The 13,616-nt window shown below is 48.1% G+C and overlaps 1 protein-coding gene across 1 annotated transcript in view; it reads right to left on the bottom strand.

The window, feature by feature from the left end:
• The window catches only part of LOC133355868 (protein phosphatase 1 regulatory subunit 16A-like), a 134,239-nt gene extending 130,687 nt beyond the window's left edge, over positions 1 to 3,552 (bottom strand). Inside the window, exons 1-3 of the mRNA XM_061573281.1 lie at positions 3,540 to 3,552; positions 1,527 to 1,557; positions 291 to 580 (exon numbers count right to left, since the gene is read on the bottom strand). Coding sequence (XP_061429265.1) covers positions 291 to 580; positions 1,527 to 1,557; positions 3,540 to 3,552 — 334 coding nt within the window. The remainder of the gene's footprint in view (positions 1 to 290; positions 581 to 1,526; positions 1,558 to 3,539) is intronic.
• Positions 3,553 to 13,616: the final 10,064 nt, after the last annotated feature.

The following is a 13,616-nucleotide window of genomic DNA, read 5'->3' as shown; positions in this document are numbered from 1 at the left end:
AACACAACCTTTATTTGTTTCACGAAAGTTTAACTCGTAATGGAATTGTCCTTTAGCGCTCGAGTCACCGAGGCCCCCTTCCGCTACAGGTGGACAGACGCATGGACGGACGAGCAAACGCATTCGCCACCTTCAACCCTTCTTTGGAAAGCGTTCACGAAAACACGCTGCATGCCCAAAGCGATCGATCTATAACCCCGTTAATTCTTAATCACCGGCGGCAGCGGCGGCGGCGGGTGGTGGCGCTGACGCCGGCAGCAAACGGGGCGCAGGTTAAATTGAAGCCTCACCTTCCTCGACGTCGTTCCGGGCGGCCGCCTCCAGGAGGGTGACGCTGGGCGTGAAGCGCAGGCCGAGCTGCTGCCCTCCGTCCCTGCCCTTTTTTGCCGCCCTTCTTCGCCTTCTTGGCCGAGCCGCCTGGACTTTTTCTTGGTGCCCTTGCTCTGCTCCTCCTTGTCGTACTGCATCCAGCGTCGCACCTGCTGGACCCTCTCGCGCTGTGCGGCGCGCGCTCTCTCCTGCCCCGAGCCGCGTGGCATCGCAGCTGCAGCCTCCCCAACCTCGCTTGCCGAAATCATGGCTTTATACGAGGGGCGTTTTTTTTTTCTCGTGCGTTCAAATCCCCGCCTCGAAATTCAACTCCGCCTCCCCCCGTGGAGTTTTTTTTTCCGAATTCTTCTTCTTTCGTCGCTCTTTACGTCACCCACTCCCCCGGTTGTTGGCCGTTGCCGCCGTCGCCGGTACGGTTCGTTAACGTCGCGCGGTTTTTGTTGTCGCTGCTGTGATTATTGTATGCGTCCTTGTGCCAGGATTCTTGCTTTGGCTGTCATTGTTCGAACAGAGCTGGGCACTGCGCCCACATCCCACCGTCCATAATCACCCTGTCCCCCCCACTCTTTGCGAACGTGCCAACCACGATGTAGCGCTCAACTGCTGGAGTGCCCTATTCCCGTCGGCCTCCCCACTGCACCAAGCCCATCCAATTCAATAGCGAGGAGGAGAGAGAGAGGAAAAAAATCACTGCTAGCCGGCGGCGATTTAATTAACCATTTACTAGCACGATGGGCTTTTGAACGGAACAACTATTTTTTCTATTTTAATGGATGGCAAATTGTTAACGATCCCTGGAGACTGTGAGCGACACTGTTGCGTAGCTCTTAAAACGGGGCCGTTGTAAAATCTTTCAGAGGTGTGATGAGCCGCCCATGCGGTGCGACGGGTCACCGCACCAAGGCGCGTGACTGCAATCGTTTTTTAAAGATATATAAAGGTGCAGCCCTGCAATTCCCTGCTGTGATTAAATCACATCCAATGCTAACTAAATGTGTGCATTAAATTGGCATGGGGGTGCTATGGTTGTTTTCTTCTTGTTCTTCTTGTGGTTATTCTATCGTTGCGTTTTCAAAGCGGCGTCGTTCGTCACGTTCATCCTTTTTTTTCCATTTGGGCGCGAAGAAAGCATTGATTAGCGCTCGCAGATAACGGTTCAAATTGCCACCTGTCTCTCCCGTGAGGAGACGCTTCACCCTTCGTCCAGAGGCACTGCTCCAATCACATCTGCAATAAACAGAGGCAGGGGCGTTAAACACAGACATGAGGCGAACTAAAGAAAAAAATTAACCGCATCACGTCTGCTGCAGGTCACCTATTCCAATGGTGCGTAAAAAAAGGTCAAAGGCGCAGCTCTGCAATTGCTTGCCCACACCACTGCTGGTGGAAGGTCCTCCAATTTAGGACGCTCTAGCGAGCTCCTCTAGATCAGTGGTTCTTAACCTGGGGTGCACGCACCCCTTGGAGAGGCGAGATGCCCTTTCCGGGGGTGTGGGACACGGGCCAGATTGTTTTAGAAGGTAAATAACCGAAAACACAAATTGAGCGCGGGCACTCAAGTACAACTACTTTGTATCACAAAACCCCGATGTATTTATTCTAGATTTGAAGCTTTCGTGACTGCAAGGATTCATATTCCTAGTTTTTTTCGGTAAAGTCACGTAGGTTAAAAATTAAAATTAATAAAAGTAAAATAAAAATCACGACGTTTCGATGTATTTATTAACATTAAACACTTTTTAACGATTGAGAACCAAAGGCGTGCAAGGCTGCAGTAAAGTTCAAGGACCACTGCACTCGAGGCTATTTTGGACTCCTCTTCCACGCTGGCTTGGATTGCGAGCCACGTGCGCCCACCAACTATGACACCGTGCCAGCGGTCCTATTCCACGAGTGTTGAGAGTACGCGCGTGTGCACGCACGTGCACGGCACTCCGTCACCGCAGCTCATTGAGGACCTCCACCAGTCACCGCGGGGGGGGGGGGGGCTATCTGACCACACTCCACCACACCGGTCAACGCGGTACAGTACAATAACGGATCTTGCAAGCAATGTCCCCTGCTGTCCACCACGTTGCCGAGCAGTCTATAACACTTGTCGTCCATCGAAAGCGCTGCCTCGGATCAACCCTGCTGAGACCTTACGAGATGAGGGCATTCATTCACTTGTGGCGGTGACATGGCCTAGTGGTGGAAGCGCATTTGTCACTTGTTGTTTGGGGCGTGCGATTAAAACCCCGCAGTCCACCCTTGTTAATAATCAATATATTCAAAAATGTGGATTAGGTAACGTAAATCTAAAATGTGTCGTTAAACCGCCACCACCCGACACAGGCGATTAGTAAGGTTTGTTACGTTACCAAAACGTGCCAATTAGTCACTAAATTTCGATTTAAAGCTTTCGTGACTGCAGGGATTCATCTTCTTGGTTCTTTCGGTAAAGTCACGTAGAAGGGAAATAATAAAAATAAAACATAATAAAATAATTCTCACGACGTTTCGGCCACAACGCAAGCAGCCGTCCTCAGGTGAAGAACAGGTCTGTCGGAAAGACTCATTCAGACGCTGTCTTTCCGACAGACCTGTTCTTCACCTGAGGACGGCTGCTTGCGTTGTGGCCGAAACGTCGTGAGAATTATTTTATGATGTTTTATTATTATTATTTTATTATTTCCCTTCTACGTGACTTTACCGAAAGAACCAAGAAGATGAATTAGTCACTAGTTCAGCACACCGGTGTGTTGGAAAGTAAACCAACACATTAACAATGGGTATCATGGTTTTACCCTTCCTGCCAATAAAACAGGTGTTAAGATGTTCAAACACCAAATAAAAAGTATTTTGATAACGTTGAAGTGTTATGCAGAACTATATATGACTGGCCAAGATTAGTTAAGAGAATCAATTGAAATTGAGAAGAATTAAAATAATTTTAATCGCTGTGATAGCGATAAACTCAGCGCAGCCTGGAAGCGTATTATTAAGTAATACACAACACATATTGCAATTCCTTATAGGTGAGTCACATGCTAAGTGGCTGATTACTGATATGTTACATAATTGCATACAAAGAAAAAGATCCCCCGTATAGCCTTGACAGACTGTTGGGGCAAGTGCTGTTAGCGAGCACCTATGAAGGCTGGAACGGTACACGAGGGGGTGGGTGGCCAGCACCACGCCCGACCGCCTTTGTCTCCCCCCACCCCCACCTCCGCCTCTCATCTCGAATCATGATTGGGTTCAACAGTGATGACGTCATCCTGCTCTATTTAAGACCGGAAGCAGGTGGATGGCTTCACTATTCTGCCAAATCGCCCGAAGATGCAGGATGTAATGTTCAGCGAAACGTCGTACTACTCAAATTGTAAATGTTGTGGATCCACTCTTCAACACACAGGTGCGCTAAAGTAGTGAACTATTTGTCTTTTGTCAACGTGACACATTTTTTACTGATTAGCTGTGTCGGGTGGTGGAGGGTTGTGACACATTTATTAATAATGCGATCTAACCCAAAAACCTTTATTTATTAACGAGGGGGTGGGTGACAGCACCACGCCCGACCGCTTTTGTCTCCCCAGTGGCGATGTTCACACACCACAGCAGTCACTCGTTTGAGGCTGAGTCGACCTAGGGGAGTCCCAGGAGAGGTTGGAAATAATCGTCACCAGTGGTGGCCATGAACGGGAATCGATCTCGGGTCGCCAGGTTCGTAGCGCAGCGCGCTACCCGCTACACTACAATGCGTTAGGCTTCCACGTGCGCGGGTCACGTTACAGATGTGACGTCACAGCTCACTTGCCGTGCAAAAAATCTCTGCATTCTTGAGCTCCCCCCCACCAAAAAAAACACAAAAGTGTATTTTTAAAATTTGTGCATGGTATACAGTCTGGAAAGTACCCACATGGCATATTTCAAGTTTGTTGCATGTCGGGAAGTACGCTAAACATTTTGAACAGACACACATAATCACAACTTTGACGTTTATATATATGGAGATGGAGATAATACTGGTGGCGAAAGCCTATGTGTTAAACCAAATATAAACCTTCTGCAAGGAATCATGTCCGCATTAACCACATACTTGTGGTGAACATGCAAATAAATATGCTCTGATAATATCTGCATTGTCTTTGAGACTAATTGGCTTTGACACTTATTGTGTAAAGAAGGCTCTCTCTTCGTGTAGGCCAATCGGTTTCAACGACAATGCATATTTTATCAGAGCATGTTTTTTTGGCATGCTCACAGGTACGTGTGGTTAATGCAGACTTGTTTCCTTGCAAAATGTTTCTATTTGGTGGATAAACATCTGAACACCTCCTGTTTTATGGCCAGAGAGGGTAAAATCTGTTGTTATTTTTCATATTTACAATCCGAGTACGATGTGGCGTGTTAAACTCGCCCTCGTTCATACCGCCGGATTGAATTGAGAACCATAAAATAAACACACGCCATCTGCTGCACGCTGGACCATTAAAGACCGCGTGATTTTGTTCGGGGAAGAGTTGGTTAATTGCGTGTCGGCATCGCGGTCCAAATTTAAAAAAAAAAGTGTAATCGTGTATAACGGGAATGGGGAAAACACGCAGCGATTGTCGCCCCGTAGCACAATTACTTGGCAGGACGGCCCCTGGCAAGAAGTCTTGAGACTCGGCGAGAGCTTTCCTGGGGGGTAAGCAAGTGGCAATCAATAAATAACTCGTATTCTGGGTGATATGGTCACGGGGCATTCATAGTGTTGTACACCAACGAAACACCGAGGCATCGCTGCAATGCCCGAGTGTTAACCGCATCTCCATTGCTCCGGAGCTGTTTACGCCCGAGGCCTTTCTGTTCCTCCATTTGTTACTCATGTGCCCGTCCGAGCACGCTTATCCGCAGCCGTTATTGCAACGCAGTCATAATCCTGCACTGCGCCGACTATAATACAAAAAAAACATAAAACAGCAATTGTCCGCAGTTGAACGCGTCTGACAAGAGCTCCGGGGCCATGAGGCACTCAGCCTTCAAAGCAGAGGTGGGACAAAGTCATTGTTATGCAAGTCCAAGTCGAGTCTCAAGTCATCAAATTCATGACTCGAGTCTGACTCGAGTCCAAGTCACATGACTCGAGTCCACACCTCTGCTTCAAAGCCACAGCTGCGCACGATACGAACAACAACAACAACAAATCCGTCACAAGATAACAGGGGTGGCGTGGTGGCACAGCGGTTAGTGCTGCACTGCAACTAAGTGAATTTAGTCGATCCAGTTCGAGCAGGCGAGAAGCTCAAGGGGCGAGAGGATGGTCTCAATTGGATGCAAGCGCAACCTGGGGCATTAGTCTGCCGCAGAGGTCGCAAACGGGTTTTCATTCCTTACCTCCCGTACCCGTACCCGCACCCGTACCCGCACCCGTACCCGTACCCGCACCCGTACCCGCACCCGTACCCGGCCGTACCCGCACCCGTACCCGGCCGTACCCGTACCCGCACCCGTACCCGCCCGTATCCGTACCCGGCCGTACCCGTACCCGGCCGTACCCGTACCCGGTCGTACCCGTACCCGGCCGCACTCGTACCCGGCCGTACCCGTACCCGGCTGTACCCGTACTCGGCCGTACCCGTACCCTACCCGGCCGGGTACAGGTAGGGTGCGGGTATCGGGTACCCGGCCCGGCCGGGTAGGGTAGGGTACGGATATCGGGTATCTGATTGCGACCTCTGGGATGAAGCCATGTTGCAGGCGCGGGTGGGTTGATTCTAGGAACTTGAATTGTGAGAAGAGACAAGACGTTGGGAAATGAGTGACAAACGGTTACTCACCAGTGACTCACGGCCTACCCGTACCCGTACCCGGCCGCACCAGGGTCGCAAACGGGTACCCGTACCCGGGTACGGGTATCGGGTACCCGGTTGCGACCTCTGGTCTGCCGCTGCTGTGTGTGTAACCCCAATTCGGTAAAAAATACAATTATTTAGCAAATTTGTACCCCGACGCCGTCACACGATAGCTGCCGCCACTGGCGAATGACGTGGGGGGCGACCTTTAACCTTTAACGTCCGTTGCGAGCAGAGCAGGCGGCGGTGTTTTCGCAGCATTCATGGTCATCGCACGAAGCGGCGACAATCATTTGGGCAACGATCTTTGACCCCGGCGATGAACCGGACTGCAGCTAACAAGAGGTGAGAAGCCGTAACAACAATAGGTGACGGGAGACATCCGATCTCGTCCGGAGGATTCTTCCCCCTTCACGAGTCCGCGTCTGCGCGATAGGCGTCGTATTAACCGCTCGTCGACTTTGTTATTTAATATTCGCCACAACAACGCCAACGATTTACACGTTGACGATACTTTTGCACTGAACGAGGGCTAGTATCTTAAGGAGAGAGTAGTTGCCGATAAACATCTGGGCGTTCACCGCCATTGATTCAAGCAAGCCTGACTCTGCTGATGAGACACTACGTCAGATCCAGTCCAGAGTTTGCTTGTACCGTACCGAATCAATGCTGCCGAAATGATTTCACGCCCCCACAAGGCCTTTGGGGCGATGGGTTGTGCAAGAAATACTTCACATTCTACATGTAGAGACAGATTGTATGGAGGTGGCATTCTTGCCTGCTTGTGTTTTTTACACCGACGAGCAGGCTGAACTATTTTCAAGCAACCTCCACGGCCAACAGTGAGGAGGGGGGGCGGGGGGAGGGATTTCATCCAGCAGTGGACTGACAATCTGAAGTGTTTTGAAAATTAAGTGGGCTCGTCAGGACACGCCGCTCCAAGGGATGATGGCCACGGATGAAAATTAACGACAGAGTGGCAGCAGCCAAGCAATGGAACGCGTCAGAGAGGAGGCCTATCGAGGAGATGGAGCGACTAAATCAGCTCATATGCGGGTGCCAGATGGATTATTATATCGGCGAGAGATGTTGGCATCTTTGAAAAGCCTTTATTCAGCAGTGCATTGATCATGGCTGATGATGATGATGATGATGACGAACCATTATTTTAAATTTTTAAGTAGAGTAATTGGAAAGAACAGCATCAATGAGCCAACACTTATTTCCTCGGGACCTATTATCCCCTCTGGATGACTTAGCAGGGTGTCAGGGGAGCTAAGGGGGGGTCCACACACATGAGGCGTCATGGGGTGTGATAATGCAAGAGGGGACACACCTATGATGAAGGGGGCCCTGAATCTAAACAAGCCTCCATGCTCTCAGTGGACATACTCTTAGTTCTTTCGGTAAAGTCACGTGACTTTACCGAAAGAACTAAGAGTATGAATCCTTGCAGTCACGAAAGCTTCAAATCTAGAACTCTCAGTGGACCCCCGTCCAGTGTCAGCACCAAAATAGACGTGGTCACGAATCGACGCATAGAACGCGACAAACATCAGAGCGGCGCACGGCGCTGACGACGGAATATTTCGGCCCGGGCAAACGCTTTCCCCTAATTGGAGTTACGCGAAGCGCAACCGTCCACCACATTTATAATGAGAGAAGTTAACCCCCCACAACCCTCCCTCCCTCCCGGCCATAATCCCTTAAGATATCCAACGCACAGTACACAATGCTTAACAAGGGGAATGAATGTGCAGCCCAGTAATTGTTTGATCGGTGCCACTGCCGACGGAAGGGCTTCCGATAGAAGGGTAGCTTTAACCTCAACACACACGCAGAGAGTATTTTTGTCCGACGTTTCAATGCTGGCCAGATATCATGGAAGAGGTGGGGGGGGGGTATCCTGACTTTATCTCACAACAGTCTCCGAAGAAGAGAAAGATGAAGATGACGGAGAGTAAGACGCACCTCGGCCTTATTGGCCGGTGTCAATAAAGTCATGCATTATTGTCACGAGAACACACACACACACGCATTGACTGGATTATATGACGCAACCCCAAAATTGTATCTAAAATACATGGGGGGAAAAGGTGCGTCTCTTAAACGAGAGAATACGGGAGCAATTTTCTCACCGGACCTTACAAGCGGTTCATATACGACATACAAAACGCTTACAACTTTGTCTTTCGCTCAACAATGCACTGGCAAATGCGTGAACATAACGAAACAGGAAAACAAGAAGTCGGGCACTTTTTGTGTTCCTGTTTCGTTACGAGACACCACAGCGGACCTTTCTCGTTGTATCGGGTTGGTTCAATGCGCTGCGCCACTAAATGGATGGAGTCTGCGTGGCAATCAATTAAGAATGAAAGCCATTTACCAAGATTGCATTCCCCCCGCCCCCCGACTTTAAGGTGACTCAAGAAATAAAATGGGAAACTCTCATTTTTCATAGTCACCGGAAGGGCTAGAGTAAATGCGCGTACATTAAGTTATTCCAAGGGCCAGCGTCACAGCGGCGGTGTTTATTTTTCGGGAAGATTTATGCAACCGCTTGTAAGGATCTCTGAATTCAGGGTTTTGTTTACTCGAGGTTGCAAACGAATATCGAGCCTGGAGCGCCAACATCAACAGGGGATGTGGCCGCAGCATGATGTTTAGCACGCTGGACTTGCAATGTACAAGTCACCGGTTTAATCCAATCTCCCAGGATGGCAGGATAAACAACGTGCAAGGTTTTTTTCTTTAAATCAACCCCCCCCCCCCTCTGCCTCTGTCCATGCAGGAGTATAAACGAGTATATCAGTTGGTCTATTTATAGGTTTTGTGTGGTGGAGTCTGGATAGTCTTCCAAGACGTCTGGCCAACGTTGACGAGAAGGCAATAATGCCCTCTGTAGGCTATAGTGGAGGACCTTCACAACCATCAACGGCACGAGGTAGCAAATGCTGAAACTAACCTTTCAGCTTTTTTTTTTAAACCACATCCATATGCAACTTTCCATTTGAAAAAAAAAACAAGTCGCTAACTAAAAACGACAAAACCACAAATTCGCTTCGGATTATCTTTTTCAGGCGAGAGAATGAATCAAGGCAATATAATTATCGCGGGCTGCGTCGATCGCGTAGAAGTGCATTAACAACACTGGATGAGAAAAAAAAAACCACCCCCCCCCCCCCCCCCCAGATAATCCATCTGATTCATGAAAAGGTCTCGGGGTGCGTCTGATAAAATGGAAATAACGAGCGCAATCTCTCATGCGGATTCATCAATCAAAAGAAAAGCCGCTCGCACCGAAGCGGCTGCTGCGGCTGCTGCTGCCGTTACCGCCACCGTCAAGCGCTGTCACGGCGGAGGGGAGCGGACGGATGAAAAGTTGAGCGGAGCGGCCGCCGGAATTGGGAGACTCGGAGAAATGACCGCACGCCACAAACGGACCGCTCGCTCATCTACCCCCGCACCCCACGAGCAGACCGCCACCGCCGCTTCCTCACAGAGGAGGGCAAACCAGCGCACGAGGTTCAAAAGTGACGATGTGTGCCCGAGGCTAAAAACCTTATACGATTTACAGATATCGCTGTAAAGGTAGCAAAAAGTTAAGGTGAGGCCCTGCACGAAGCTGCACCTCCGCACCTCCGATTGGCACGGTTGGCTACGTACGGTGCGAAAAAAGTTCAACATACATACTTGTACATGCACGGCGAAAGGGGCCTGAGCACTGGAGGGTAAATTATCCCACTGGCCACACGTTTTGGAAGAGGTGAGAGTACCCACACTTTACCCCACCACGCGCGCCCTTCCGATCGACAGACTGCGCTGTACCCATTTATACTGCTGGGCGGACAGAGGCGGGGGGACATTTAAGGAAACTTGACCGCTGTTTTAGCTGCCGCATCGAGAGAACGAACCAGTGACCACCTCTGGATTGATAGCTCATTGTTACTAACCATTAATTATACAATGGCAGCATTCCATATTCGGCAGGCATTAGGAGAGTTGAAATTTGGAAACCAGCGTTGCGGTGGGGGCATGAGACGTGCAGTTTGGGAAACAATGGAAATAAAAGGGTCACAACACAGGTGGTTCGAATCGATTTGGGATGACACCAAGCTCTAGAAGTCGCGATTGAACAGAACCAAACTGCTGACGGTACCATTATACATCAGTCGCAAAGTTGTACGGATAAATCCACGGCGGTGCGGGAACACCGCCAGGAGTTTACACTATGAGACCTCCTTTACCAGTGGCAAAATATACGCCTTTTGGCGTCATCTGGTCCAATACCAATGGAGACTAGGCTATAAGAAAAGCTGTCTCGGGTGTGGACCAATCAACTTCAAGGACAGTGCATATCATTATCAGAGTTGTTTATTTTTGTTTGCATTTTGACTGCTTGTGTTGTGGTTATTGCAAACATGATGCCTTGTATAAAAGTGTCAGTTTTTGTACCAGTTGAAAGGGCAAAAACCTATCACCGCCAGGAGTCTCGATCTTTTGTTGTGTAGCACTGGGCTGATCACATTCACGCATTTAGCGAGGACCCACAGGGAATTTGGGATAACCCCTCCAAGTGTTACCAGCGGTTCTCTCCGAATCAACAGCCGGTAATAAAACACGAGCGTGCGTGAATCGCAGTTATGCGTGACGAAGAGTAACTCTGCCCGAGCCTTGGCCGAGAAATTCAGGAAAGCTTTTCTCATCCGTGACCCTATTATCTGGGTGGAGAATATTTAATAAATTTTTATTTTACCAGGTAAGGCCCACTGACCTATAAAGCTCTTTTTTCAGAGGTGATCCGACCACAAATGATGACTTAAATGAAGTGGCTTTTGATGGCTCAATAAAGTGGCAAATTTAAAGCAGCAGCCAAATACAGTACTCTAAACGCACGTTGATTCTAAATGTGGAGAAAAAAAATCAGAGGACCTGGAGAAAAATCCACGCGACCACAGGGAGAACGTGCAAACTCCAAATATACAGCAGCAGGCGTCAGGGGTGGGGGTCAAACCCACGACCTCCTGCACACCAGGCGAGGTAGTTAACATCTCGCCACCATGGTGCCCCCACAGTTGGGAGTTATTAAATCTTTGCGCTACTATTATTATCCACAGACCTTCTCGTCATTTTCCCCATCCCCTAACAGCGTAGGCCAGTGGTGGGGAAACCTGTGGCCCATAGGCCAGACAGCACTCACTGTGGCCAGGTGAGGCCTGCCACCTTAAAATGGCCACACAAAACGATGTTTATCCGTCACTGCAAGCGAGGATGTAATGTTAGCGCGTGCATTTTCGCAGCCAATATTATAATTCATGACGGGTTTTTGGGTCAGGCCACGTGATGATCTCACCAGCTCTGTGTCATTGGGAATCCTCGACCACCAGACAAAACCTCACGACTTAATGTCCACGTGTACAAGTGTTCAATGCGCCAATGTAATTTTCTGTTAATAATCCGGGAAAGTCGGAATAACCTGATTCTGTATTGTTACTCTTGCTTTTATAGATCGGGTCCAGATGATGTTTGACATACTGAAATTGTAGCTTAAACATCATTCGTATGCTAAAGGTGGTTGTCAGGATTGCTCTTAGGCTGAAAGAATAATAACTGGCGCATCTTTAAGCGCTTGGAAACGTGAAACTTAAAATTGTTTAGCTCGGCCGAGAGGGGGCCGAGGGTTCTAAATGGCACACATTTGGTCAGATTATTACGGGGCCCAACCCAAAAATAAGTTATGAATCATCTGATCGAGTACTCGAGAGGAATATTGTTGACCTGACAACAACGCGTGTCTAATTTTAGCACGCTCGATCACCGCCGTCGAAGTTAAAGGTGAGCCGTCATTATTTTTTGTGTCATTATTTTGATGACGATAAAGTTGCGTGCTCATGCGTGGTCCGTCCAATGGTGTCCTACATTCATATTTGACTCTCAGTAGGTAAAACGTTTCCCCACCACCAGTGCTGGATTAAGCTAGGAGCAGGGCCTGTAGCATATGTTATAAAGGGGCCCTAAATAAAATAAAATAAACACATTAAAAACATACATTTTTTACTTGTATAGTAAATTCTAGATTTGAAGCTTTCGTGACTGCAAGGATTCGTATGCTTAGTTCTTTCGGTAAAGTCACGTAGGTAAAAAATTAAATTAAATTTTGTATTTATTTTAATTTCATTTTTTACCTACGTGACTTTACCGAAAAAACTAAGAGTTTGTATAGTAAAGTTGGCGCATGAGGTCGGCACACGAGGTGGCTGTGGTTCTGTGATCTCCCATTAACATGCTAATTTCTCTCACATTAACATAGTCACCTCCGCGCGCTCGTTGTGGAGGTCGCTCTCAGATCTCACACTAACATGCTAATTTCTCACATTAACATCAATAGCCCCGCCCACTTCGTTTTTGACCCTTGGGCTACACACATTTCAAACCTTTAAAACAGTCTGCCTCAGCAGCTTTCCTCTCTTTTTCTTTCCTCCTGATGACGATTGCTTGCGTTGCGATCGAAACGTCGTAGTTACTTTTTATATTTTCTTTGAACTCATCTACGTGACTTTACCGAAAGACCCAAACTAAGGCTATTTTTATGACTATGGTTACTTTTATAAGTGTGATTTTTTTAAACATATACAATGTTCGCTACAATACATAGCGTAATCTCCCACTGTAACATATCCACCCAAAGCATGAACACCATCCACACCCAGTTGATTTTGTGTAAAGTGTAGCTCTCATTTTCTCGAGATGTTCACAAATTCCAAAAGAAAGCTGTCTCTGGAGTGGACCAATCAGTTTCAAGACAATGCATATATTATCAGAGTATGTTTTTTGTTTGCATTCTGACCACAAGTATTGTGGTTAATACAGACATGATTCCTTGCAAAAGGTGTTTTTTTGTTGCCAGAAAAAAGGGAAAAAACTAAACCAAAGAGTATGAATTCCTGCAGTCACGAAAGCTTTAAGTCAAGATTCATTGTCCATTTGTGTTTCTCTCCTTGTGATGGGACCTTGCAGGATGAACGCTGAGATTTATAAGAGGCACGGGGTGACCAAATCAGGTCTAAATTGGTCTTTAATAAGGTCGGGGCACTGATAAGGGGTTGACATCTCTGCTGTAGGGACGGGCTCTCTGTCTCTGGCCTGTGGCGAAGCTCATGGGTCTCACAACCCGAACCCAAAACCAACACGACGCGTTTCCACGGAGGACTTCGTTTAACCTCGCGAGGCACCGGCGTTTCTGCACTAAATGTGTCACGATGCAATCTCGATTCGAAGCTTTCGTGACTGCAGGAATTCCATACTCTTTGGTTCTTTCGCTAAAGTCACGTGGGTAGACAAATAAAATAAATCACGACGTTTCGATTGCAACACAAGCAATCATCATCAGGTGGGAAAGCATGACGAAGGACGCTTGTGTGTGTGTGTGCGCCCGAAACGTCGTGATTGATTCTATTTGATACCTAC

This window comes from Lethenteron reissneri, chromosome 52, assembly GCF_015708825.2.
Source record: "Lethenteron reissneri isolate LAM-NWPU_2019-01 chromosome 52, ASM1570882v1, whole genome shotgun sequence".
Lineage (NCBI taxonomy): Eukaryota > Metazoa > Chordata > Hyperoartia > Petromyzontiformes > Petromyzontidae > Lethenteron > Lethenteron reissneri.
This window is presented reverse-complemented; position numbering and strand designations above follow the sequence as displayed.